This window comes from Periophthalmus magnuspinnatus, chromosome 11, assembly GCF_009829125.3.
Source record: "Periophthalmus magnuspinnatus isolate fPerMag1 chromosome 11, fPerMag1.2.pri, whole genome shotgun sequence".
NCBI lineage: Eukaryota > Metazoa > Chordata > Actinopteri > Gobiiformes > Gobiidae > Periophthalmus > Periophthalmus magnuspinnatus.
This window is the reverse complement of record NC_047136.2, coordinates 28,824,924-28,852,621: the sequence shown is the minus strand read 5'-3', so window position 1 is coordinate 28,852,621 and position 27,698 is coordinate 28,824,924. Positions and strand designations below refer to the sequence as shown.

General features: G+C 42.3%; 3 protein-coding genes across 3 annotated transcripts in view; 1 reads left to right on the top strand and 2 right to left on the bottom strand.

The window, feature by feature from the left end:
* LOC117378365 (pogo transposable element with ZNF domain) overlaps positions 1–9,135 on the bottom strand; it is a 38,652-nt gene extending 29,517 nt beyond the window's left edge. Inside the window, exons 1-8 of the mRNA XM_055225243.1 lie at positions 9,008–9,135; positions 8,119–8,191; positions 6,723–7,567; positions 6,285–6,345; positions 4,152–4,433; positions 3,670–3,822; positions 2,731–2,816; positions 2,422–2,571 (exon numbers count right to left, since the gene is read on the bottom strand). Coding sequence (XP_055081218.1) covers positions 2,422–2,571; positions 2,731–2,816; positions 3,670–3,822; positions 4,152–4,433; positions 6,285–6,345; positions 6,723–7,567; positions 8,119–8,191 — 1,650 coding nt within the window. The 5' untranslated portion in view covers positions 9,008–9,135. The remainder of the gene's footprint in view (positions 1–2,421; positions 2,572–2,730; positions 2,817–3,669; positions 3,823–4,151; positions 4,434–6,284; positions 6,346–6,722; positions 7,568–8,118; positions 8,192–9,007) is intronic.
* Positions 9,136–10,409: 1,274 nt separating this feature from the next.
* vps45 (vacuolar protein sorting 45 homolog) lies at positions 10,410–25,028 on the top strand. The gene is made up of 15 exons (XM_033975578.2): positions 10,410–10,624; positions 12,713–12,847; positions 13,241–13,301; positions 14,327–14,406; positions 14,539–14,607; positions 18,556–18,693; positions 19,626–19,736; positions 20,073–20,207; positions 20,347–20,460; positions 21,816–21,983; positions 22,145–22,303; positions 23,080–23,187; positions 23,471–23,592; positions 24,572–24,703; positions 24,810–25,028. Exons 1-15 carry the CDS (start codon positions 10,532–10,534, stop codon positions 24,889–24,891), a joined length of 1,707 nt encoding a protein of 568 aa, XP_033831469.1. The 5' UTR covers positions 10,410–10,531; the 3' UTR covers positions 24,892–25,028.
* Positions 25,029–25,546: 518 nt separating this feature from the next.
* Positions 25,547–27,541, bottom strand: LOC129456650 (zinc finger protein 48-like). The gene is made up of 2 exons (XM_055225242.1): positions 27,485–27,541; positions 25,547–27,057 (listed from the first exon to the last, which is right to left on the bottom strand). Exons 1-2 carry the CDS (start codon positions 27,539–27,541, stop codon positions 26,302–26,304), a joined length of 813 nt encoding a protein of 270 aa, XP_055081217.1. The 3' UTR covers positions 25,547–26,301.
* Between the last annotated feature and the right edge of the window lie 157 nt (positions 27,542–27,698).

Sequence of the window (27,698 nt, the reverse complement as noted above, 5' to 3'; positions counted from 1 at the left end):
GGCCAAAACAGATATACACTGACAATGGCAGAGAGTTCAACAATAAGGAGATAAAAGAGACACAACATGACATTGACAGATCCTCTTGAAGGTGAAAAGGGAAAATTGTTATGGGTCGCAATCTGCCTTAGACTGGGCCCTTATGGCTAAGAACAGTATGATCAATGTGCATGGTTATATACCACATCACACCACCCTTGTGTTTTGGTTGATAACCTCCCTGCTCTAGAGGGCACAACTATGAGCACCAGATTAGGGCAGCACATAGCGGCACTACATGCCTCCAGGAGAGCTTAGACAGAGCTGGAATGCTCAAAAAGAAGGAGAGCACTACGCAGGCAGGCCAACAGATGACAAGTACAAGACAGGAGACAGAGTGTACTACAAACAAGCTGACAGTGCAGAGTGGAAAGGTCCAGGTGTAGTTATTCATCAGGATGGGTCTGTGGTGTTTATCAGACATGGGGGAATCCTTATATGTCCAAGTTGAGCAAAGTTAATGCACAAGAGATAATACACACTGCTCCTGAAGACAGCACAGAAAATAAAACCAGAGTGACACATTCATTTGTCTAGGGTTTTCTGTCACATCACTTTCACTGTTGTCTGTGATTTGTTCTTCTCCATTAACACTTTTCATCATCTAAACTTTCTGACACATCATTTGACACCCCCTGAAACAGACCGTCATATAATTTCTGATTTAAAACAGAAAACAGGGCAGAAGGTCACATTTACAAACAAAGAGGATGGTGTTCAGTACACTGCCAGAATCTTACGCAAAGCAGGGAAAAGGCAGTACACAGATCGGTACAACATGCAATATCTTGAACCTGATGGCAGTGAGGGACAAAAACAAGTATTAGACATGTCACATGTTGACAACCCTGACACGAGTCTGAAAATGTGGACGCTGATGTACTTATTGCTAAAGATATCACTTTTGGTACACTCAAAAGAAATTCCACATGGTATTGTCCCAAAAGAATGGCTTGTAGCAAGAGGTTTTGAAGAGGTGAATATTCAGAGTTTACAGAAATAGTCTCCCACATGTGCATCCAAGTCACTTAGACTGCTGTTAGCTGTCAAAACAAGTGGAAGGTTCACTCTATGGCATTAGATCTGCTTTTTTACAGAGTATACAACTCTTGAGAGACATTTACATTCAACCCCCACCTGAAGCAGGTGTGGACAATGTACTGTGGAAACTAAAGAGATGTATGTTTGGACTTGCAGACGCCTCCCTCTACTGGTACAACAAGGTTAAAGAACTGATGCTGAACACTGGTGGTAAAATGTCTCAGGTTAATCCTGCAGTGTTCTGTGACCTCCGAAGGGTCATTCAGCCAATAGGTGTACTGGCATGTCATGTAGATGAGCTTGAAGAACATTTTCTTATGTAAGGATGGACATTAAAAGAGCTTCCCTCTACACAATCTGACTTGCCTGTAAATGGACCAATCGCAGAATTGTAATGTAACTGATGAACTAGTACTTTATCACCCACTCTGGTAAACAAAATAGAGAGAGAATTTCAGGTCCAAAATAGGACCGATGTTGTGGGTTGCTGAACAAACAAGGCCAGATGTAATGTTTGACATGTGTAGCCTGGCGCCCAACATTAGAAATGCTACTGTCCAGTCTATTCATAAAGTCAAAAAAGTGATCCATAAACTTAAATCAGAGAAAGTCACACTTGACTCAAATCAGCACCGTTTCCTTAGTGCTGAAACTTTAGTCGTCTTCAGTGATGGTATAGAGAATGCAATGTTTCAGGCCACACTATTTTCTGAGCTCACTACTGGAAATGTTCATCTGAATGCTTATCTGTGCTACCGACAACCATTCCCTGCTTGATGCACTTAAGTCTACTAAGCAGGTCACAGGGGCGCAGGCTAGGAATAAGCAGCATCAAAGAGGAAAGTCTAAGAAAATAAGAGTTATTGATCAGAGGCCAAGTTGCTGACTGACTCGAAAAGGAGCTTCATCCCACATGCTCCTGAAAGCTTCTGAAATCTCTAAATGGTTCATGTTTACTGTCATTTTTGTTTACCCAAAAACTGTGTTGTCACTGTGCCACTAATGCTTTTGTGTGTCGAAGAGCGTTACCTTTCCAAAGCAGACTTAAAATATTACTTGAATGTTCCTTTTATTTTTCTTAAAATAAGGGAGGTGGGAGTTAACTTCCCATGCAATATGATGTACTGTCGCGATATCCTGTGTGAGTAGCGTTTCACTGTTTTACCTGTGTGTGAACATGGCAACTGAATAAAAAGCTTGCAATAAGATCCTCATGTTTTGGGAATTTACAAGCACAGGGTTAAAGCCCCATTACAGGGCATTTCCTCACATTAGCACAGGATTAAAGCCCCACTGCAGGACATTTCATCACATTAACATGTGTAGTGTAGGTGGACTCACAGCTACAGAGGAGCTGTAGCTCTGGGACTTGACTCTGGGACTTGGTCTCTGGTTCAGGAGGTTCAGTTTCTTCTGTTTAAATTTTAGTTTTTCATCTTTTCTCTTTAACTTCAGTGTCTGAAGAGATGAACTGACCTCAGGGCTGCACATCTGTGAACAAGGAACAGACAGGGTTAAAATCAGGACTAAACCAGGGCTGAACCAGAGCTAAAGCACAGTTAAAGCCGGACTAGAACAAGACCAGAAACAGGACTAAACCAGGACTAAATTAAGTATGCAGTCTATTGATGTAAAAAAAAAAAAACTTACACAGATGAACCCCCTGAGTTCGGGCACAGGTCTGAACGGGCTCTTACAACATGGACAGTCGGTAGGAGAAGTTGGGGTAATTTCTACTGAAACAAAACAGAGACACAGACATAGACTGTACATATCCATCCCAACAGCCGCTGCATTCCAAACAGTAAGTGAACATAGGCGCGACTCAGCTCATTGGCTCCAATTCACTTTCTATTGAAAAAAACGTGAATCCTCTCTGTAACAGCTGTCAGGCTCGTCATTCTGACCTTAAAATGTTGGTTTTAATCCGTTTTTTTCCCCCCAGTGCGTAATCGAATGTTCCCTATACTCAAAATTGTACTGCTTTTATTGAAATTGAACTGAATACAATAGTAATGAAGCACCTGCCCCTGGCAGTTGATAGCAACACAAGTGTCACATTAATACCCAAAAAATATGGTAAATATAAAGAATACAGTAGCCTGCTGTTTTACTGCAGCTACTACTGTTAGTACTTAGTAGTAATAATATTTTGAGCATAAGCACGCCCTTCATTCCCACATGTAAAATCCCACATCTTATTTCATGTTGTTATCAATTATAATTTCTTGGCAAACATGAAAGCAATCGTTAAAAAGAACAAATATCATGCACCAGCATTGAGTAGAAGTATAGGCTGTAGCCACTCGCATTAGTGCACTACCAAACAACTTTCTGGATCAACAGCGAACAGACAGACGAACATGAATATCCATTGTTTCTTTCACCTGAACCAATGAGCTGTTTTCAGAGCAGAGTTCTTTTCATGCGGCCCGAGCCTCAATTAGTCCACTTCTATAGACAGATTATGGTCTCAGAGAAGTGTTCTGACCCTCAGTGCTCCACTTCTCCGTGCTCACAGGTTCTGCTGGAGTTGGGACTGAAGCTTGTATCTGTGTTGTGTCTGATGTCTGGGGTGTGTTTTCGTACCTTTCTGGAGAAGAGTGGCAACTTTGGGCTTCTGAGGGTGGAGCTTCAGTGGTGTCACATGTGGGCAGAGTTTGGGTGGTATCATTGATGGGCGTGGCCCATGTGCAGGGGGCGGGGTTGTTATCTTTGTTACAGATCCTCCAAAAATGTCTCCTGCAATGGCAGAAACAATCAGGACACAATCAGGACACAATCAGGACTAGACCAGGACTAGACCAGGACTAGACCAGGACTAGACCAGGACTAGACCAGGACTAGACCAGGACTAGACCAGGACTAGACCAGGACTAGACCAGGACTAGACCAGGACTAGACCAGGACTAGACCAGGACTAGACCAGGACTAAGCTAGGCCCCAGCTGGAGCTGCCTCCTCCTTCCTCTTTGTTTTTTCAGAGAAAATGAACAGAGTGTCACTGTCCATAATTGAAAAGATGCAAAACTAAAATAATGAGACTTGGGATGAGAGTTGGGACGGACTCACCTGTGGCCGGGGAGGGGCTTCTAGTGGGAGGCGGGGCTTTTCTCTTGTTTGGGGGAGGACCTAATATCCTTCTTGGGGGCAGAGCTTTTATTTTTCTTGGGGGCGGAGGTATTATCCTTCTTGGTGGCGGAGCTATTATCTTTCTTGGGGGCGGGGCTATTATTCCCCTTGGGGGCGGAGCCTCTCTCTTCCGTGGGGGCATATCTTCGTTCAGCTGGAGTGACGTCAGACTGGACTTTGAGCCACGTGGATGACAGCAAAAGGACACCTCCAGACCCTCTTCTGCCAAAGACAAAGTGGGCATTAAGGATTGATGAAAAACTAATGATAAAGGATGCACCAACCCCTCATCATGAAGCTCACTGAAAGAAAGCCAAAGGTTTGCAGTGCTATATAAACACAAATTTTGAGTTATTTAACATTTTCAATCTTTGATACATATATTTGATTACTTTAGTTTGGATGTACAGTGTTGAAAGTTGTCTAGACTTTTGACTGGTAGTGAACATTTTAAGTTTTAGTTGTTGTCACTTCCAGAGATAGGCCTATAGAAAGGAAAAAGTATGGCTATATGCTACATTGGTATTGGTAAAAATTTAGAGGCCTGTCCATATATTTGAGCAAGATAATTTTACCTTAATTGAAACTAAGCACTTTTTTGTTTTAGCGGACAAATAGGTCTGTTGTCAGGCAAGTAAAAATGACAGCCATTTGCACCGTGGGCCAGTATTTGAAAATGCTTAATGTCAAGATCTGGAGGTGTGTTTTGTTTCATTTACACATGTTTAACACATAAACCCTGCATATTTAGGCTTCTTCTCTCAAACAGAAAAGGCTTTGTTCCACCTTGTGATGTCATGTGGTAATACAGGAAGTGCTCCACTGTGTTTTTACACACCATACACCTTCACAAGAATCACACGGATAATTTTAGCTCTGTATTTACCAATCTCTGCTGAACTAAATGTAAAAGGAGCTGTTAACTTACACACTACCGCTTTGTGGCATGCAAAATCTACTTTTTAGATTTAATGTTATAGTCGTTTATTTTCCTCTCACCATTTACTCACCCAAAGCTGTATTTGGAGTAACTTGTACATGTTTGAGCAATCTTTAATCGCTGACCGGTATTTTCAAGACACCATATTCCCGTTTAATCCCCGTTTTCACCGCCACCGGTACATACCTACTTTGACGTACTTACTACGTTCTCCAGTTTTATTTTGTTAATCAGTGATAGTCGCAGGATTTGGCAGTGCTGGATAGTAATTTTGGGAAAAAATAAATAAATAAATCTGCTGCTCACAAGTGTGATGTACAGCTATTCATAGAAGGGGCCGACAGCATGCGGCGCTTTGTAGTGATGATGTTTACAGTAACGTCAGCTCTCACTGGGCACCGTAACTTTCTAATGCAAAAGTCAACAAACTTGTTTCTTTTATTAAGTCGTTTTAGAAGAATTTATTTCAGTTTGAAATGTGCCAATTATAACAATGATCCACAGGTGTCATAGATTATAACTACAGAGCAGACACAAGGACAATATGTCTGTTTTATGCTTTAGAGATGTAGAAAAATAATAAAGGGTTACTCAAATGTGTGAATGAAACAAAACACAACTCCAGGTATGTTTTTGAGGAGGTAACAGCATTATAACATGGCTTAAAGCTCAATTATAGCATGGCTTAAAGAGTAAATTTTTTGTAATATATGTCTTTTAAAATGCAGTTATTACACAAGAGATCCAATTGTTTTGTGTAACTGTAAATCAGCCTGTAAATGGTCTTATTACATAACCAATATGATGGAACCAATACCCAAGCCAGCTGTTTTTTTTCAGTACTGGCACTGATATTCGATACCGGTATTGATGCATCCCTACAAGCAGTAGTAAAAGTAGTTGAAATGGTAGTAATAGAAGCAGAAGTAGTAGTAGTAGTAGTAGTAGTAGTAGTAGTAGTAGTAGTGGTAGCAGTAATCAGTGTTAGTAGTAGTAGTTATAATAGTAGTAGTAATGGTAGTAGTATCAGTAGTATTAATAGCAGCAGTAGCAGCCGCAATAGTAGCAATAATAGCAGCAACAGCAATGGTAACTGCTGTAGTAGCAGCAGTAGTACTAGTCACAATACGCACTTCCAGGCAGCAGGGGGATGAGTCTACCGTTCAGCCTGAAGCCCAGAGGAGGCACTGACGGCTGCACACACAGAAACAAAAACACAAATTTTACAACAGAAAACTCATCATTATATTATATACCATTACACTTTTCAATCAATGGAGACAAGCAAGGGACACCACCAAGCCAAGTTAAAAGTCAGATCTGTGAAGAGGCAATCCTGCTCACAGTTTATAGGCATTTTTGGGCCATAAATACACTTATACAATACAATTTAATATAAGCAAGATGGATCAGTTTAATGCCACAGTGGAACATTCCAGGCAAAGCAAAAACATCATGGAGATGAAAAAGTTGTGTAATTTAACACTAACCTTTAAGCATGACTGGCAATACCATTTTTCATCATTATATTAAATTCATATAAAATCTTTTTCAGTGTAAATGAGACTTGCCTTGATGGGGGTGGTGTTCACGGGAGGGCTGAGAGGACGCACTGCTTCAGGGGGCAGAGGGACCCGAACCAAGCCTGGCTCTGGACTTGCTTCTGGTCCCTGGACTACAGTCATCTTATTGGACTTGGTCTGGACTTGTTTCTGGACCAAAGATGGAATGGCACTTAGAACTCCACCTGGGACTTGAATTCGTATTTGAGCCCTGGATCGGACCTCAACTCCACTGGGAACTGGGATTCTGACCTGGTTCTGGGCTAAACCTGGACCTCGGACCAGACTGGGCCGAGGAGGGCGGACTAATGCCAGACCTGGCCTTAGACTCGGGTTCCTGGCTGGACTGAGAAGGATCCCAGAACTTGGGGCTTGGTTTGGGACTGAACCCGACCTCTGGACTGATGCAGTTAAGTGAATACTACTGGGAGACGCGGATGGGACCAGGACTGAACCAGGACAATGAGTCTGGAGTGGGATTCTGACCTTAGTCTGGCCTGAACTTTGGACCAGAGCCTTAATGAGGGCCAAAGCCGGGACTCGGACCACGATGGATTGGGCCGGTCTCTGGGCCGGTGCCTGGGCCGGTGCCTGGGCCGGTGCCTGGGCCGGTGCCTGGGCCGGTGCCTGGGCTTCTTCGGTTTGTGAGGTCTGGACTGCTTTTGGGAGCCCAGATGGATCAGAACCAGGTCTATGGGTTGAATCATTGACTGGACTCATCTCAGAGTGAGTCTGGACCAGGGCTGGACTCAGGTCTTCTTCGGGCTGTGAAGGATGGTTCTGGTCAAGATCTGGGTTTTGTGACTGGGCTGGATTTGGGACCCCAGTTGGACCCAATGGGCTTTGGGCTGAACCTGTTTCCAAAAACATGGAACAAAAATTAAAATAGGCCAAATAAAAAAAAACAATTAATCATCAATATTATTACAATGTTCATCTTTTCAGTTCCAAAACCGATAGTGATACTTTAACTTCAAGTGTCTGCTGATACCCAACATTAACATATACCAGAGTGACAGAAAATGGCACTTATTTCCTTAAAGTTAATTTACAAGGGATCCAGTTGTGTTATGCAACTGTTACTTACCCTTTATATCACTCCTGAACTGCTTCATATGAATAAAAGTTCAAACATTATGAAACGTTCTGGGCCAATATCAGCCTAAAAATAGTCTTATTACATCCAATTAAAGGCTCAATCAGGATATCAGTTTAACCGATATCATGTAACTGGTAACCGATCCAGCTGACTTTTCAGTATCCCTAATTTCTGTATGGACCATTTTGCTTCTCCTTAAACTTATCATGATGCACAGCTACTTCTCATTAAATGGGCAAGTTTAAAATGTAATCTCTGAACTAAATCTAATTGCCACATTTACCCACGATCCCTGTGTGATCAGACCTTTGCTTTTTTTTATGGCATCAGAGTTTAACTTCAGAGGCACAGCACTCTCTGGAGGCTCATCCTGCTCCATCTGGAAATGACAACCAACAACCAATCAGGATCCACGAAACAAATAGACAACCAATCATTGAACAGAGAAATAAAACAGATCAGATTCAATGACACTGGGGATGGGTTTGTGAAAATTCACACCACAGACTGTAAATATATTTGAAAACCCTTATTTATGGTAATATACTTGCAATCTTAAATTGTAACTTAAACAGACTTATTTTCATTTTATTTTATTAAGTCTTTATACCAGCTTCAGAAACAACAGGTCTGACACAGTGATGAAAAAGTATATTTTAAAAAGATGAAGTTCTTTATAAACTAAACTATTTAACACAAATAAAAATCACATCTTAAACTTGTGATTGACGATAGTTTGGAGCTGATGCTCAGAGATCACAAACTTAAAAGTGTTTTTACAGTAAATGTGTCACAAATAGCACTATTTTAATATTAAACAAATAACCAAGACTTTACTGAATTTTTTTGTGTTATGACTCTTATGGAAATGTTTATAACTGAACAGCTGCAATTAAAATCCTAACTCAAAGTTAGCATGCTATGCTATGTGCATTGCAATTGGAACTAAACCATAAACGTCATAAACTTTTACATGTAACAAAAGAATTACTTAGAATGAATTAAACTATAGTTATTTTCACTTATCAGATCGGTAACCGCAGCGTTACTTCCATTTCATTGTTGTTTTTTTTATGTTTCTCTGCTGTTAGCTCCTCAGTTAGCCCCGAGCTGAACACAGTCACAGCTAACCGGCAGCTAACTCTACAAACTCACTAATATCTGCTTTAAACCTCCGAACAGCGCGAGTCCTTACCTCCCTCTGAGCTCCGGGGTCGGTTAAAGATTTTATTTACGGTAAACGTGACTTTTGGCGGTGGTTGTGGCTGTTTTCTGCTGAAACATGCTGCTCTCTGTCAGGCTAGCTCATGGTTAGCTTTAGCGTTAGCTCCGCGCTGAGGAGACGGTCGTATCTTATCCCTCCGCCGCTCTGTGTGCAGCTATGCGCGGAAGGATATACGTGCTTCGGCTGCGGTATTATGTTAATTTAAACCCTCAACAACCTGTGTATTTATGAACAAAATATACATCCTTTGGATAACACCATTACGCTACTAAACATCGTAATATATTTGTAATAGAAGTGTTTAAAGTGCTTTATGCCTGCATACTGCGGTTGATGGCTAACCGGGGCTCCTGCTGCATGTAGATCCACCATGGCTGCTCTGTGCACGTCCACTCAAACTTAAGTTTCAGAAACGTTTTATACATACTAACAACAAAAAGCAGGTAAAATGTTCATGAACAAAACTCTGATAAAATCAGTGTGACATTAGTGTCAATCTGCACATAAAATTTCGATTAAAGCAGCAAAACTAAAACATGCTGGTGATGTGAATGTGCATTATGATCAGTAAACATTCATAGCAGCATTTTATTTATACACAGTTTTGTTTATTATAATTTAATTAAGGCGAAACGGTATTTTTATCATAATTTTGCCTACAAATAAGCAAATATGTATATCTTCTTTTGTTGAGTTTTCCAAAACCTTTAGATACACTCACTCAGGCATTTGTTTCATAACAGGTGATGAGTTTAAACCCATCACTCTTAACTCTATGGAAAAGTAGGCTGACCATCTCTGTCAGAAGAACAACACTGTTTAAAGTGTATTTATAAGGGACTATGACGATAGACTGACTCAATATCTCACTTGCTTGTTGAACTTTGATGCAAAAAGTTTTTTAACACAATATCTCATAATTTTCTGCGTCTTAACTGGCCGCACTAGAACTGAAATGGGAAAAAAGCTTTTAGTTATTTTGTTCCCCAAAAATGAAATCCAAGGTCATGTAAAACTGGTTAGATTGGTGCCACTAATGCACTTTAATTATCTGGAAATAAAAATCACACCTGCTCATGTTTTTAATGTTTCAAATGGACCTATGCAGTTATTTGTTTTGTTTGATTTTGTTTGTATTGTTATGTTTTGGGGTTTTTTAAGTTTTTTTTTTAAGAGTCTGGTACTCTCATTGTGCTCTCCCTGTATAAATAAGGTGAATGAAAATTAAAATTTACATATTTAGATAGGCACAAACTATTCTTTCTTCATCTGAAATATATATCAAATATTTTTTGCACAATTTGGGAAAATAAACTTTTGAAGTTTATTTTGATTTTGACAGAGACGTACGTCATGACGTCACGGGACCGGAAGGAAGTGCCGCTGTGTTTGGTTTTGCAGCTGTAGAATCACAAGACCTGAAAAGAAGTAGAGCATTAAATTCAAAATTTCATTCATTTTTTGCTGTCTTTAGCGCAGCGCCGGAGCCTAAACATGAACGTGACGCTCGCCGTAAAACAGTACGTCTCCAAAATGATCGAGACCAGCGGCTCCGGCATGAAGGTCCTGCTCATGGACCGAGAGACGGTGAGAGGAGGGTGACGGGCCAGGACAGGGCTGCGACAGGCCGGGGACAGGGCAGCGACAGGCTGGGGAGAAGAGAAGGACATGGAGGGGAAGAAGGAGAGTCGCGACCCACTGGGAGAGCAGTGACAAGCCGAGTAGAGGGAAAGGGAGAGGAGAGCCACGAGCCGGAGGAGAGGACAGCTATAAACCGGGACAGGGCACCGACAGGCCGGGGAGAGGGGAGGTGAGATGAAATCCCAGGATAGGAGAGGGGACTGTGAGTACAAGGTTGAGCTGGTAAGAGGAGAGCCACAAGCCAGGGACAGGCCAGGGAAAGGAAAGCCAGAGGGAGGAGAGGAACAGGCATGGACAGGAGAGGACAGGAACAGGCAGGGAGAGGAGAGACTCAGGACTGGGGAGAGAAGTTTGAGGAGAAACTAGAGGCTGTGATAAGACAGGCAGGAGAGGTGTCCATTGAAGACTTCTCTGAGGAGATGAGCAGGGGTGTCTAAGATTAAAGGGCCCCTGCCATTTTCTGATCTGTTGTTTCCTCATCATAAACAGACCTCGAGTTGTGTTTTGTTTCATTCACACATGTTTAACACAAACCCTGCATATTTGTGGTTCTTCTCTCAAACTCAAAACACTTTGTTCCACCTTGTGATGTCATGTGGTAATACAGGAAGTGCTCCACTGTGTTTTTAAACATCATACACCTTTAGAATCATTTGGATGATTTCATCCCTGGAACTGCCCATCTCTACTGAACTAAAGGTAAAGAGTAGCAGTTAACTTGAAAACTACCTCTTCATGACATCACAAGGTAGAATAGAGCTTTGGAGATGAAAACAGGTTACTCAGTGTGTGAATGAAACAAAACACAACTCCAGGCATGTTTTTGAGGAGCTAACACATTATAACATGGCTTAAAGTTTACTATCACAATATAGGACCTTTTAAGTTGTTTTAAGGTATGAGAAATACTATATTTTACTCATGCCTTCTATTTAATGTTGTTTTAAATTGTATTTATTTATTTTTATTTTTTTTCTGGGGGTAAAATTTTACTTCCTAATTGGAAATCATGACATCACACTAGGGAATTTTGTACCTGTGACCTGGCAACCATGTTTTACACTGGGCCAAAACTCCTTATGTCACAGAGATTATTGTTTGACAAATAAAATGATAAGAAAACACCTTTGTTGAAACCATGTTTACAATATTGGAGAAAAAATGTTTTCTTGCATGTAAATTGTGCCGAACATTTGGATAGACTTCTCCCAGTGTGCTGTTATTAGTGTACTATTTACTTCCTGTAATTTTCAACATATTTTTCAATTTTTCTACACAAATTGCTTCTTGGTTGGTGTAAAATTACATTTACAACAGGTATTATCCCACCAAATTAAATTAAAATTTAGAATCCTGCGCACTTTGATATTAAGAGTTTGAAAGCTCAGGGCTGATCAGCTCTCTGGTAACTAATGACCTATTTTATGTGAAATGTGTCTCTGAAATATTTATACACCTTTAAGTTATTAAAACATTTCACCAAATCTTGCTTTTTAAATGTGCTGTTTGGACCTAAAACAACCGTGTTATGGATATTAATTAGCACGGAGCTGGTTAGCCTCTGTGATGCTCTTAACATTTTAATTAAAAAAAAAAAAAAAAGGCAAATTTACTTCCAGAACCAGCGGAACCTGGAAGTGGGCTGAACCATGGCGCTCCATTGTGATTTTTTTCAGACAAATGTGGTGAGCGTGGTCAGTCTGAGTGAGATCGGATGGAGCCATGCTCGTCTCAGTGAGGAAACCCTCTTGTAAATATAGCTGTGTTTCAGATGACATCACAGCATTCTATAGGCCAATCATGTTTAATACAGATAAGGGCAGATAAAATGAATATTTTCAGATTTTTGTTGTAATACAGTGAGTTCCTGAGTCAAATTAATCAAAGAAATCAGGTTAAATACAGTATAATTAACAGGGGAAACTCTCCTCATCTAGGAGTATGACATCATCACATTCTACAATCTGACAACCACCAATATACATAAAATTGTTTGTATATATGTGTTTATTACATGAATTGATTTTGTTTCAGACGAGTGTGGTGAGTGTGGTCTACTCTCAGTCAGAGATCCTGCAGAAAGAGGTGTATTTGTTTGAAAGGATTGAGTCACAAAACAGAGAACCCATGAAGCATTTGAAGGCCCTTTGCTTCCTCCGACCCACCAAGGTACTACCATCCTGGGTACTACACAGGTACACCACACTGAATATATAAATGGACATATCTATCCCACTAACTGCCACGTTCCAAACAGGAAGTGAGCACGAGCACCCTTAAGTTTAAAAAGTAGGATTCTGTTTCAGAGTGTGCAAACTTCAGGAGCATTCACATGTGAGAGAGACTGAAAAATGAACTGTTCCAAGAACCACATGCATTTCACAACATGTTTGTAGAGGTCTAAAATACAGGGTTAGGAGCTTTTACACTGAACAAGACCCCCATGGAGACATGACATGTATTGATGTGTACTCTTGATGTGTACTCCTTTTGTGGTATTCTTGTGATACTACTGTGGTATTCCTGATATGGCTCATGGCTGTACTGTTGTGTTGTTTTTAGGAGAATGTGGAGCTGTTGGTTCAGGAGCTGAGGAAACCAAAATACAGCGTCTATTTCATCTGTGAGTATTGTCCAAGAACTACCACGACCACTATTAATACTTCTGCTAATACTACTTACTACTACTTACTACTACTGATTTAGTCCTGGTTTAGTCCTGCTTTAACACTGGTTTAGCTCTGGTTTTGTCCTGCTCCTGATTTAGTACCGCTCTGGTTCTGATTTTGTCTTTGTTCAGTTTCCGTCCTACTTTAGTCCAGGTCCTGGTTCTTGTTCAGTCCTGGTGCTAGTTTAGTCCCAGTTTAGTGCTGGCCTAGTCCTGGCCCTGGTTTATTCCTGGTTTAGTCCTGGTTTAGTCTTGGTTTAGTCCTGGTTTAGTCTTGGTTTAGTCTTAATTTAGTACTGGTTTAGTCCAGTTTTAATCCTGATTTAGTCCTCATCCTACTATAGTCCTGGGTTAGTCCTGGGTTAGTGCTGGTTTAGTACTGGTTTAGTACTGGTTTAGTACAGGTTTAGTCCAGCTTTAATCCTGATTTAGTCCTCATCCTACTATAGTCCTGGTTTAGTGGTGGTTTAGTCTCGGTTTAGTCCTGGTCTAGCCCTAGTCCTGGCTCTGGTTTAGTCCTGGTCTAGCCCTAGTCCTGGCTTTGGTTTAGTCTTGGTCTAGCCCTAGTCCTGGCCCTGGTTTAGTCCTGGTGTAGTCCAGCTTTAATCCTGATTTAATCCTAGTCCTACTATAGTCCTGGTTTAGTCCTGGTTTAGTCCTGGTTTAGTCCTGGTTTAGTCCTGGTTTAGTCCTGGTTTAGTGCTGGTTTAGTGTTGGTTTAGTCCTGGTCTAGCCCTAGTCCTGCCTTTGGTTTAGTCTTGGTCTAGCCCTAGTCCTGGCCCTAGTTTAGTCCTGCTCTAGCCCTAGTCCTGGTTCTGGTTTAGCCCTGGTCATACTATAGTTATGATCCTTGTTTATCCCTGCTCTAGTCCTACTCTAGTCCTGGTCTAGCCCTAGTCCTGGGCCTGGTTTAGTCCTGCTCTAGTCCTGGTTTTGTTCTGGTCTTGTCCTAGTCCTGGTCTAACTGTGTTTTATCCCAGTTTTCAGTAATGTGATCAGTAAGAGTGAAATCAAGGCCCTGGCAGAGGCTGACGAGCAGGAGGTGGTGGCTGAGGTCCAGGTGAGTCCATGTTTCTTTGTGTTTCTTTGTGTTTCTTTAGATTCAGACCTGTTTCTTCAGAGCAGGACAGACCGCTGTTAAACTGTCTTAAACTGTCTTAAACTGTCTTAAATCTTATTCTATGTTTTTTAGGAGTTTTATGGAGACTTCATCGCGGTGAATCCTCACCTGTTCTCCCTCAACCTGGTGGGAGTGTCCAGGGTAAGACACTGGTACTGCATTCACGTAATCTCGGAAATTCAGACTATCCAATCTCCGAGAAAAATGGGAATGAACGCAAGTTGGGCAAAATTTCAACTGTGTTTACATGATCGTGACAGGAGTCCATTTGGGATTGGAGGACAGTGTGGTGACAAACTGTAAGGGATTTTGTTTTATTTTGCACTGATGGTTCTACTTCACAAATTAAACACATTTAAGGCAAAATTCAACTGTTAATTATTAGTATTCAGCAATACAACTTTGCAAAAACATCTTAAATAATTGATTTATTTTCTAATTTACCTATTAGGCCTGGCACAATAATTACTATATCAACTCATCGTTAATATACACTCACTTGAAGGATTATTAGGAACACCATACTAATATGGTGTTTGACCCCCTTTTGCCTTCAGAACTGCCTTAATTCTACGTGGCATTGATTCAACAAGGTGCTGAAAGCATTCTTTAGAAATGTTGGCCCATATTGATAGGATAGCATCTTGCAGTTGATGGAGATTTGTGGGATGCACATCCAGGGCACGAAGCTCCCGTTCCACCACATCCCAAAGATGCTCTATCGGGTTGAGATCTGGTGACTGTGGGGGCCATTGTAGTACAGTGAACTCATTGTCATTTTCAAGAAACCAATTTGAAATGATTGGAGCTTTATGACATGGTGCATTATCCTGCTGGAAGTAGCCATCAGAGGATGGGTACATGGTGGTCATGAAGGGATGGACATGGTCAGAAACAATGTTCAGGTTGCCCGCGGCATTTAAACGATGTCCAATTGGCACTAAGGGACCTAAAGTGTGCCAAGAAAACATCCCCCACACCATTACACCACCACCAGCCTGCACAGTGGTAACAAGGCATGATGGATCCATGTTCTTATTATGTTTACGCCAAATAGGCAACATTTTTCCATTCTTCAACTGTCCAATGTTGGTGAGCTCGTGCAAATGGTAACCTCTTTTTCCTATTTGTAGTGGAGATGAGTGGTACCCGGTGGGGTCTTCTGCTGTTGTAGCCCATCCGCCTCAAGGTTGTGTGTGTTGTGGCTTCACAAATGCTTTGCTGCATTCCTCGGTTGTAACGAGTGGTTATTTCAGTCACCGTTGCTCTTCTATCAGCTTGAATCACTCGGCCCATTCTTCTCTGACCTCTGGCATCAACAACGCATTTTTGCCTACAGCACTGCCGCATACTAGATGTTTTTCCCTTTTCACACCATTCTTTGTAAACCCTAGAAATGGTTGTGCGTGAAAATCCCAGTAACTGAGCAGATTGTGAAATACCCAGACCGGCCTGTCTGGCACCAACAACCATGCCACGCTCAAAATTGCTTAAATCACCTTTCTTTCCCATTCTGACATTCAGTTTGGAGATTGTCTTGACCAGGACCACACCCCTAAATGCATTGAAGCAACTGCCATGTGATTGGTTGATTAGATAATTGCATTAAGGAGAAATTGAACAGGTGTTCCTAATAATCCTTTAGGTGAGTGTATGAAAGCAGGAACAATATATTTTGGAGCTCAGTACTTATCACATGTAGAATTTCTTTGCAAAAGTGGGGAGATATTTGTTATTTTTGTTATAATATAAGATTTGAACTGTGTAGGGTTGATTAAATAACTCCTATGGCTAATTATTGGTTCATTCTGCTGTTTATTTGTTGTAGCTTATGCCTTTTTATAATCCTGCTTTATTTTAATTGTGTCACTGGCATAAAGTTGTTTTAATATTATCATTTATTGCAATATTTATCTGTAGTTGTATCGTGCTTCAAATTTGTTATTGCGACAGGCCTATTGCCAACAAGAAACACCATATCCCATCACACAAGTCTCTGTAGCAACATCTACAGGGTTTTGCGCAACTTTACAGTGAATCCAGAAAGAGAATCATGTTATGCAAATGTATGTTGTTGTTGCACATGCGTTTTACTGGCTGCTCTCCTGAACGCTCTGAGAGAGCTATGGTATCATCTCACTTCCCAAAATCAAAGTTTCCAAGATCGCATGGAAGTGCAAGGAACACACTTTTGCTTATGTTGTAATATTGGGCTTGGATCATCTTGGGCTGTGTATTTATTGTACACAAAAACTCTCTTTACAATTTAAAAAAAATATTACAAAGGCAGTTGATAAGATATCTTAATCAGACTTGTTCTATTGTACTCTGTAGTTTTTGTGTCATTTAGTACACCTTTAGATGGGCACCATTAATCGCATGAAGCTCTGGTACTGGGTACTGGGTTTCTTGCCATGTTTGCTGTAGCAGAGCCTCATCAGTCATTGCAATTGCATCTGTCATCTTTTGCTTTAGTTTAGTGATATCCTGTATCTCTGTTTCTACGTATCCAATTTTGCTTGAATAAACCGTGATCCATATTGCGCATTCTCTTGAGGAGGAGCCTTTTCTTAGGGGTTCAGTCAAAAGGATGCCTCTTTAATCAACAGGATGCGTGAAATACAAATAATGCAAAGTGATAAAACTGTAAAGAGACTTTATGGACGCCCTGTATAATAATGATAATGTGGCTCAGTGGTTAGAACATTTGTCCACTAACCCAAAGGTTTTCAGTTTGATCCCTGCTCAGACCAGTGCATTCCATCATTGTGCTTTTGGGCAAGACACATCACCACCCTTCATGCTTGATGGGTGCTGGGGCTGATTGGCACTTTTCTATCAGTCCCACTATGGTTGTTGTCATCAGTGTAGTTGGTGTTTTTCTCTCTAAGCCCTTTCTATTTTTACTATGTTTATTTCAATTAAACTTGGTACAGTCCACATTAATTAACATGTGATAGTCCAGCATGTAACTACTAACCATTCAGGCTCAATTTCACCCATAGTCCCTTTGGCAGGTTGATGACAGGCAGAAAGCAGTACATTTAGAGTGCATATGACACTCATTTCATTAAACACACTTAAATCAGACCTGTTCTGCAAACTGGACTGTTCATAGCTTTTTATACCATTTCACTGATCATCTGAAGTTGTATTTGGAGTGATTTGTTTTTGTTGAAGTAATCTGTAATCACTTATTTTCAAGACTCCATTTTGCTGATCAACACCCATAGCCACACATGCACACTCACTGGAATGTATGCACTTTCTCCAATTCTCCGATTTTATTTCCTTAATCAGTGATATGTGTAAGGTTAGGCAGTGTTAGGTAGTCATTTTGGTACAAATGATAAAAATCTACTGCTTGCTAGTGTGATAATTAACTATCCATAAGAAGGGCCGACATCATGCTGCGTTTTGTTGTGATGATGTCTACGGTAGTGCCAGCTCTCACTGGACACCACAGTTTTCTAAAGTGGAAGTGAGCGGACTTGTTTCTTTTATTAAGTCATTTTAGATCAATATTGTGATTTAAAATGTGCAAATTATAACATAATTATCCATGGGTGTCATAGATTATAACTATAGAGCAGACACAAGGACAGTATGTCAGCTTTAAGAGCATTATAACCTTCTGAACAAAAATCACAAAACTACCAGTAGATGTGACATAAATAGAGGTAATTCCACAAGTGTTACATACCAACCATAATGTAAACAAGGGCCAAAACATGTCACTTATTTATATTAGTAAAATCATAATTATTATGTAATTTAGACAACACCTTTAATTAGTTCAACAAAGATTAAACTGTCTGAACTGTTTTGGGTGGAATTTTCCGTGCTGATGACATAGGCAGAGGAATTCTCTTTTACAACTTGGCTTTACTTCATGCATTTTTGTATTTTTCTTCTCAAACTGCCACTTAACTGATAAAAAAAAAAAAAACTTTGATAAATATTTAGCACAAGTGCCATCCCACCAAACCAAGTCAGAATTAGAAGAACGTGAAAACCTGTCATATGCACTTCACCACACATGAACTCCAGTGCTCGTCTGTGGTAGTGTAACTCCTGTGTCTCTCTCAGGGCCGGAGCTGGGAGCCGTTGATGCTGCAGCGCTGCACCCAGGGCCTAACTGCAGTGCTTCTGTCCCTGAAAAAGTGTCCTATGATCCGCTACCAGCTCTCCTCCGACCTGTCCAAGAGGTTGGCTGAGAACGTCAAGGTAACACACCACATACTGTCCACAAACACAGCACGTATGCACCAGATGCTGCACATGAACAAGCCGAAACAGCTAATCACACACTGTACCAGCTCTCCTCTGATCTGTATAAAGAAGTGGACTAAGTAAGTGTGACGTCACCCACAGTTATACTCTGAACTGTCCTAGAGGCTGGCTGAGAATGTAATGGTAAAGTGGATTATAAACGCAATATAACAGGACCACAAATGAGCCGAAAAAGATCTAAACTCACCACAACCAAATGAAAACTAACCAAACTTGCGACCTGACCAAGAAACTAGCAAGGTAAAACAGATTATATCCTGACCTCAAACACATTATACAAACCAAATACTGACTAGAAATGAGCCAAAACAAGATCTAACCCCACATTGTACCAGCTCTCGTCCCACCAGTCCAAGAGACTGGCTGAGAACATCAAGGTAATACATACTAATAATACAGGTTATAATAATAATCTCAAGTACAAATATAAATAATCATTATAAATCTGTACCAGGGATGTGCACAGATAAAGCAAAGAGGCAGGTGCTTGAGCACCACCTGGGCTCTAAGTGCCCTTGTGGTCAACACATAGTATAGATTTAATATAGAACCACTGACAAGATTTGAACACGTGATCAGTATTTGTAAAGTGGAAATTAATGACAAGTATGCCATAAAAGTCGGCCAGTTCTTATAGTTTAAAACAATTCCAAGTTTTAAATCTAGAGAAATGTCACTACAACAATAGGAGTAAGTCAATTTGTTCTGTATTAGACTGCTAACAAATTGGATTTCTTCACTAAAAGGCCCCAGATTACAGGATGTGAACAATTGATTTAATCTAATCCAGGTTTATGTAAAATCCCTCCTGATGAAGTGAGTTCTGAACAGTCTTAAACCTGTTAAATGTCTCCTGTGTTTTTCAGCAAATTATCACCAAAGAGTATGAGCTGTTTGACTTCAGGAAGACTGAGGTTCCTCCTCTGCTGCTGATCCTTGACCGGAGTGATGACGCCATCACCCCCCTGCTCAACCAGGTAATAGTCAAGCAGAACGTAGTGATAACCAGGTGAGAGCCAATCAGAACACAGCGATAACGAGGCAACAGCCAATCAGAAAGAGGACTGATAACAACAGCCAATCACCTCTCTGCTCAGCCGGGCAACAGCCAATCAGAGTGCGCCAGAGTATGTTAACCGGGTCACACCTAGAACACAGAATAGACACATGGTGTGTGTATCTATCTGTCTATATATATATATATATATATATATATATATATATATATATATATATATATATATATATATATATATATATATATAATTATGCGTTTGCGCTCTGTTTAATAAAGTGGTATTTTTTGTATGTAGTGGACATACCAGGCGATGGTGCATGAGCTGTTGGGGCTGAATAATAATCGGATCGACCTGTCCAGAGTCCCCGGTGTCAGTAAGGATCTAAAGGAGGTGGTGCTGTGTGCGGATAACGACGAGTTCTACGCCAATGTGAGCAAGCGTGGGCACAACACTACAGTAGGGGGTGCAACATAAGTGGAGAGAGACACACACACAATCTGACACACGGGGAGGGCATCTGACACACAGGGATCTGAAACACTGGGATCTGATAATTTGTTTCCTGTAGAATTTGTACCTGAACTTCGGGGAGATCGGCACAAACATAAAAAATCTGATGGAGGATTTTCAGAAGAAACGTCCCAAAGGACAGCAAAAGCTGGAGTCCATCTCTGATATGAAGGTACCTTACCTCCTCACCTGTGCACCTCTCACCTGTGCACCTCTCACTTGTGCTCCTGTCACTTGTGCTCCTCTCATCTGTGCTCCTGTCACTTGTGCTCCTGTCACTTGTGCTCCTGTCACTTGTGCTCCTGTCACTTGTGCTCCTCTCATCTGTGCTCCTGTTACTGGTGCACCCGTAACTTGTGCTCCTGTCACCTGTGCTCCTGTCACCTGTGCTTCTGTCACCTGTTCACCTCTCACCGGTGCTCCTCTCACTTGTGCTCCTCTCACCTGTGCTCCTCTCACCTGTGCTCCTCTCATCTGTGCTCCTGTCACTTGTGCTCCTCTCATCTGTGCTCCTGTTACTGGTGCACCCGTAACTTGTGCTCCTGTCACCTGTGCTCCTGTCACCTGTGCTCCTGTCACTGGTGCTCCTCTCACCAGTGCTCCTGTCACCTGTGCTCCTGTCCCCTGTGCTCCTCTCACTTGTGCTTCTCTCATTTGTGCTCCTCTCACTTGTGCTCCTCTCACTTATTGAGCCCCAAAATATATTGTTCCAGCTTTCTTATGTTGAATTATAAGTCGATATAGTAATTATGGCGACAGGCCTGTACTCCTATCTTATTTTAGTATTATTATAAAGGTACTCACGAGGGGATTTGGGTTATTCTATCAATATGAGCATTCACGGTCCTATTTAGGTGTTTGATTTTCAACAAAAAGGTGAGAATCACTAACTGAAAAATATTGTTATATTTTACATTTTTAATAGAATAGCTGAGACAGTTAGCTAGCTCGCTGCTGTGTGCAGAGCATTTAGTCTTTGTAAAAATCTCTCTGGTTTCTGCTTTGGTCTAACTCTGGTCTGGTCTCTGGCCTAACCCTGATCTCTGGTCTCCTTTCCCTTGTCTCTGGTCTTTTCTTTCATCTCTAGTCTGGTCTCTTCTAGTCTGGTTCCTGGTCTCTGGTCTCTGGTCCCTGGTTTCAGGTCTCTGGTCTCTGGTCTCTGGTCCCTGGTTCCTGGTCTCTGGTCTCTGGTCTCTGGTCTCTGGTCTCTGGTCTCTGGTTCCTGGTCTCTGGTTCTTGGTCTAACCCTGGTCTCTGGTCTCTAGTTTAACCCTGGTCTCGGGTGTAACCCTGGTCTCTAGACTCTGGATTATGGACTCCGGTCTCTGGTCTCTAGACTCTGTTCTGGTCTCTAGACTCACTTCTGGTCTCTGGTCTCTAGACTCTGTTCTGGTCTCTAGACTCACTTCTGGTCTCTGGTCTCTAGACTCTGTTCTGGTCTCTAGACTCACTTTTGGTCTCTGCTCTCTAGACTCTGTTCTGGTCTCTGGTCTAACCTCAGTCTGGTCTCTGGCCTCTCTTTCTCAGGCATTTGTGGAGACCTACCCTCAATTTAAGAAGATGTCTGGGACTGTGTCCAAACATGTGACTGTGGTGGGGGAGCTGTCCCGGCTCGTCTCAGAGAGAGTTCTGATGGAGGTGTCCGAGGTGGAGCAGGAGCTGGCGTGTCAGAGTGACCACGGCAACGCAGCACAGGTAACACACCAAAACACGCATAAAGCTTATCACAGGTGTGTCAGAGCAACCACGGCAGTGCATGTAACATGCCAAAAACATGCATAAAGCATGAGAAAGGTGTGGCATCTGACACACAGGGATACAGGAGGATGGTACGGTATCTGACTCTGTTGTTTCAGATGGTGCGTCGGATGGTTCAGAACCCGCGTGTGTCGGAGTTGGATGCTGTTCGCTTGGTGGCACTCTACGCTCTGAGATACGAACGTCACACCAGCTCCATCTTGCCTGCCCTGAAGGGGGAGCTAGAGAGGAGAGGCACCAGCGACCACCTCAAACAGGTGCAGGTTTATTATAATTACTTAGATTTGATTACAATGTTTTATTGATACTTTGCTGTGATGTGTTCTACATCTATGTCTATGGAGGAATGTTCAGCAGTGGTGACACAATGTACACATCAGTAAACACTGTCAAAAAAGTTTTTCTTCTAAAAACTTGAGAAAAATACAAACTGGATTTAAACTGCGCATTTTCAGGAGACTGTGATCAGTACGAGCATTCATGTTCCTGTTTAGGTGTTTGATTTCAACAAAAAGGTGACAAAAGTGACTGTTGGCTAATGCTAGCTAGCTTTTGACTGGGGTCAGCCTGATGTTCCCGGTAGCGCTGTCTCTCTGAGGGCAGTCTGGAGGCTCTGTCCTCCATGTGCTGGTTCCAGACTGAGGCACGGAAGATCAGTGCACAGCAGTGGACTGGGTCCGATGGATTGCATGCCCCCTTGCGCACTTGGCTCCGAGGTCCATGCATACAAACCAGAGAGTCAGAGTTTCTGCATGCTGGTTCCAGACAGGAAAAGTGAAACCAATGCATGGCGGTTGACCAAATCATCCAGACAGAGCCTAGGTCTTGCTCATTGTACAAATTGTTTTCCAAATGCATTAATTAATTGATTCGATTTCAGTTAAATAAACACAGCAGAAAAACTTTTACAGTCATTTTAAAAAGTTGAATCAAGTGAATAGGCTATGGTCTGTGACATTGCCATTAATTATTTAACAACTGTTGGTTGTTAGTTAAGACATCACACATTTTCTGGCATTGTGGTGTTTTTTAGATGGTTTCCCGTGTGGTGGAGTTTGGTGGGAAACGTGTCAGAGGAAGTGACCTCATTACTGCCACAGATGCCGTCGCCATCACCAAGCAGTTCTTCAAAGGACTCAAGGCAAGTCTTGGATCAGTCCTGGTTCAGACCTGGTTCAGACATGGTTTAGATCTGATTTTGTGCTGGTTTAGTTCTGGTCTATATCTGGTACCCAGGTAACGGGGTACCAGATATAGACTAAGATTATACCCGGTTTAGACTCGGTTTAGACTCGGTTTAGACTCGGTTTAGACCCGGTTTAGACCCGGTTTAGACCCGGTTTAGACCCGATTTAGACCCGATTTAGACCCGATTTAGACCCGATTTAGACCCGATTTAGACCTTGTTTCTCTGGTTCTTTCAGGGGGTGGAAAACGTGTATACTCAGCACCAGCCACTGCTTCAGGACACGCTGGACCAACTGATCAAAGGACGTCTCAAAGACGCAACATTCCCCTACTTGGGCCCGAGCAGCCTCAGGGACAGGTGAGACAGGGGATAGGTGGGGCAGGTGAGACGGCACACAGGTGAGAGATGACAGGTAAGAGAAGAGAGACAGGGGACTGGTGAGACAGGGGACAGGTCAAAGATGGGGAAGGAGGTGGATACCTGGGACCAAGCAGCCTCGGGACAGGTGAGACAGGGGACAGGTGAGAGACGAGAGAGGGGATATGTGAGGGAAGAGAAAGAGGGGATAAGTGAGAGAGGAGAGAGAGGGGACAGGTGAGGGAAGAGAAAGAGGGGATAGGTGAGACAGAGGAAAGGAGGGAGAAGAGGGAGACCTGGGCACCAGTGACCGGGGGGGGGGGGGGGTGCACATATGTGTGCACATATGTGTGTAATATGTGTGTTCTCATACATTTGTGTAATGTGCGTGCACATACCTGTGTGTAACGTGTTCTCATACGTGTGTGCTCATACATGTGTGGAACATGCAACATATGTGTACTCGTACTTGTATGTAGCCCGTGTGTGCTCATATAGGTGATGTGTGTAAGCTCATACGTGCATGTGTAACATGTAGCATGTGTGTGCTCATACATGTGTGTAACATGTGTGCTCATTCATGTGTGTAACGTGTGTACTCATGCATGTGTGTTACGTGTTTGTAACATAGGTACTCATACATGTGTGTAACGTGTATTCATACATGTGCAACATGTGTGTAATGTGTACTCATACATGTGGGTAACCTGTACGCATACATTTGTGTAGTGTGTGTGCTCATACATGTGTGTAACGTGTGTACTCATGCATGTGTGTTACGTGTTTGTAACATAGGTACTCATACATGTGTGTAACGTGTATTCATACATGTGCAACATGTGTGTAATGTGTACTCATACATGTGGGTAACCTGTACGCATACATTTGTGTAGTGTGTGTGCTCATACATGTGTGGCATGTATTTGTGTAACGTGTGTGTTCATACACGCATGTAATCTGTGTGTGCGTGTGTGTGCAGGCCTCAGGACATCATCGTGTTCATAATCGGAGGAGCCACGTATGAAGAGGCTCTGAGCGTATACAACCTGAATAGAAGCTGCCCCGGAGTGAGGATAGTACTGGGAGGGAGCCACGTGCACAATACTAAGAGGTACTACTGCTACTACCTGAAGTCACTAGTTAAATATTAGTTATATCTCGTGACGGGAAGGCGTACCTGTGTCTGATCCTGTTTTTTTCCACTGTTTTTGTTGCAGTTTCTTGGAGGAAGTGATGTCAGCGACAGGTCAAAGTTCAGAACGCTCACAAGGCGGGAGTCGTCACAGCAATAGGCGCTAATGAGCTCTAGACCAATTAGGACGCAGACACATTCCCTTTGCTTTTATTTATGTTGTTTGTGAGTTTAAGATTTGTGTTTTAAAAGTGTAAAAAGTTTATGGACTAAAACTGAACAAAAATAAATGCTCTTAAAGCAGACGTTTTATGTTTTATGTTTGTGTCTGTTATAGTTATGATTAACATGATCCATGGGTGTCATAGATTAGACACTTTAAATCACAATATTCATCTAAAACAACTTAATAAAAGAAACAAGTCTGGTGATCCACATTAGAAAACTGCCCAGTGGGAGCTGATGTCCCCGTAAACGCCATGACAACAAAGTGCCACATGGGCTGTTGTGATGGCACATCACCTATGGAGCTGCACACTAGCGAATAGATTTTTAAAAAATTTGTACTACAGTGACTACGTTATGCTGCCAAATCCTACTTGTTCAACAATTAAGAAAATGTATATCACAGTAGTCGTACACCGGTGGTGGTGAAAACGAGTTGATCAGCAAAATGGTATCTTGAATACAGGAGAATAAAGATGAATCAAACATGCACAAATCACTCTAAATACAACTTCAGAGGGACAATGAGAAGGAAACAACTAAGACCATCGCTGATCCCCGTTAAACCGGTTCAGAACACGAGTCAATGATCATTCTGTCACATTTATTCAAAGCAGCACTTTTTTTTTACATGATACAAAAATGTTAAAAAAAAAAGGGAAGTTGGTCATACAGAAAAAAACAAGAATTTTAAGGAATTAAATAAAACTAAACATATTTATCTCACATAATCACATGTCTGGTGACTTTGAAAATCGCAGGCTTCTTTGTGTTTCACATGCAAAGCTCTGAGCCAACCATACATCAGTCTGTGCAGTGAGGAGCAAGTGGCACTGGTCTAAACCATGTCTAAATCAGGTTTGGACCGGGCGAAGTGTCTCCATCTCAACCATGGAAATACATATTTTTAAAAAGGTTTCTGTATTGATGTTATCAATATTCCCTGTGGATGTGAAGCTAACAGAAGGTACTACTCTCTCTGAAGCTCTGTTACTCAAGTTAGATTTTAATCTGAGCTTCAGTTTAAACAATCTGACCATAAAGAACAGACTTAATTAAAACTACAAGAGCTTATTTCTGCTGTTAAACAAATAAAATTACAGCCACGAACTAGTTAGCATTAACCAACAGTTTTTCAGTTTGTCACTCACTTTTTTGTTGAAAATCAAACAAACAGCTTCTTGATTTGTGTAAAAGTATAATTTATATTTACAACAGGTAGTATTCCCACCAAATTAAGTCAAAATTACAGAATCATCAAAACCTGTCATATGCACTTTAATCCTTATGTCACACCCCTGATGTAAGGCCTCAGTCCAGATAAACCTGGTCCCGACAAGTCACGGGGGCGCTCACACGCAGTAGCTTCTCTGGCAGCTGGGGCAGTGAATGGTCCTCTGACAGGTGCGGGGGCAGGTGTAGCTTTGACAGGGGAAGAGGCAATCGGGGCAGCTGTGGCTGTGGGGGTCGGCGGTCGTGGGGGGAGGTTGCTCATCAGGCCGGTGGTGCGCGCTCAGGTGGCCTTTCAGCTGGTCACTGCGGCTGAAGCCTTTCCCACATAGACGACACTGAAACGGTTTGTCCTCGCTGTGGGTCAGTAGGTGGCGCTTCAAGTCACTCTTTCGTCTCAGGAACTTTGAGCAGACAGGACATTTGAACGACGACGGCTGTTTGTGGTTCTCCGCCACATGACTCACCAGACTCGATTTTTTAGAGTATGTTTTCCCACAAATGTGACAGGCTAAAGACTCTGGCACCTCCTGCCAGGTGTCAACAGGTGCAGTGTAGTCAAGGGAAGCAGACGATAGGCTCAGGTCCTGAGGCTGCTCCTGCGGGTGCTCGTCGGGGGCAGAAGGGGCTGGCGGGTGAGGCAGAGCCGGGCCTGTTGCAGGAGTCCCTGTCGAAGGCAGCCCTGAGAGAACTGCTCCTGCTGGCAGGTGCTTGGCATGCGTACGCAGGTGCCCACGCAGGTGCGTGTTGCGGCTGAAGCCTTTGCCACAGATAGGGCAGCTGTGGCGTTTCTCTCCGGCGTGGAGGGCCAGGTGCTGTTTGAGGTCAGAGCGACGTAGACTTTTGTTACAGATCACACAGCTCACGTACTCTCCATCCTGAAAATACACACACGCACAAACACACACACAGTTTTTATAAATATGAACACACCAAGAGACAAAGACATTTATGTCTTGTATCAACTCCTTATTTCATATTAACATAGTTGTGTGAGTGGACTTTGTGTGTGTGCAGGGGTGTGTGTGTGTGTGTGCGTGTATGTGTAAGAATGTGTATATACCTTGTGTGTGAGTAATGTGTGTGTTAGCTGTCTGTGCGCTTTTGTCTGTGTCTTAGTTGTGTTGCATGATGCAGACCTTATGCGTGAGCATGTCTATGTGTATGTACCTTGTGTGTGTTTGTGTGCGTGTGGGTGTCCGTGGATGTACCTTATGCGTGAGCAGTATGAGTGTATATACCTTGTGTGTATTTGTGTTAGTAGCATGTTGGCCCATGCCTTGTGTGTGTGTGTATGTATCACACCTTGTGTGTGAGCAGTATGTGTGTGTCTATATGTATGCACCTTGTGTGTGAGCACATGCTCGATCAGCGTCTGTTTGTCGATGAAGGCCTCTGCACAGACTGAACAGCTGAATGGTGTGTCGGGACTGCGTAAGTGCAGCTCCCCGCAGGTGCTCAGGTGACGGTTAAAGTGTAGCGAGCGCGTGAAGCCCTGACCACAGCCGTCGCACACGAT

What these genes read in the sequence shown, in the direction of transcription:
- vps45 (XM_033975578.2), top strand. Translation starts at nt 10,532, where the DNA reads ATGAACGTGACGCTCGCCGTAAAACAGTACGTCTCCAAAATGATCGAG. An exon ending in GGTTGGCTGAGAACGTCAAG is followed by an intron (nt 18,694 to 19,625) that starts GTAACACACCAC and finishes TGTGTTTTTCAG; the next exon opens with CAAATTATCACCAAAGAGTA. An exon ending in AGTTCTTCAAAGGACTCAAG is followed by an intron (nt 23,188 to 23,470) that starts GCAAGTCTTGGA and finishes TGGTTCTTTCAG; the next exon opens with GGGGTGGAAAACGTGTATAC.
- LOC129456650 (XM_055225242.1), bottom strand. Translation starts at nt 27,541, where the DNA reads ATGTGCTCACACACAAGGTGCATACATATAGACACACACATACTGCTC. An exon ending in ACATACTGCTCACACACAAG is followed by an intron (nt 27,058 to 27,484) that starts GTGTGATACATA and finishes GTGTATTTTCAG; the next exon opens with GATGGAGAGTACGTGAGCTG.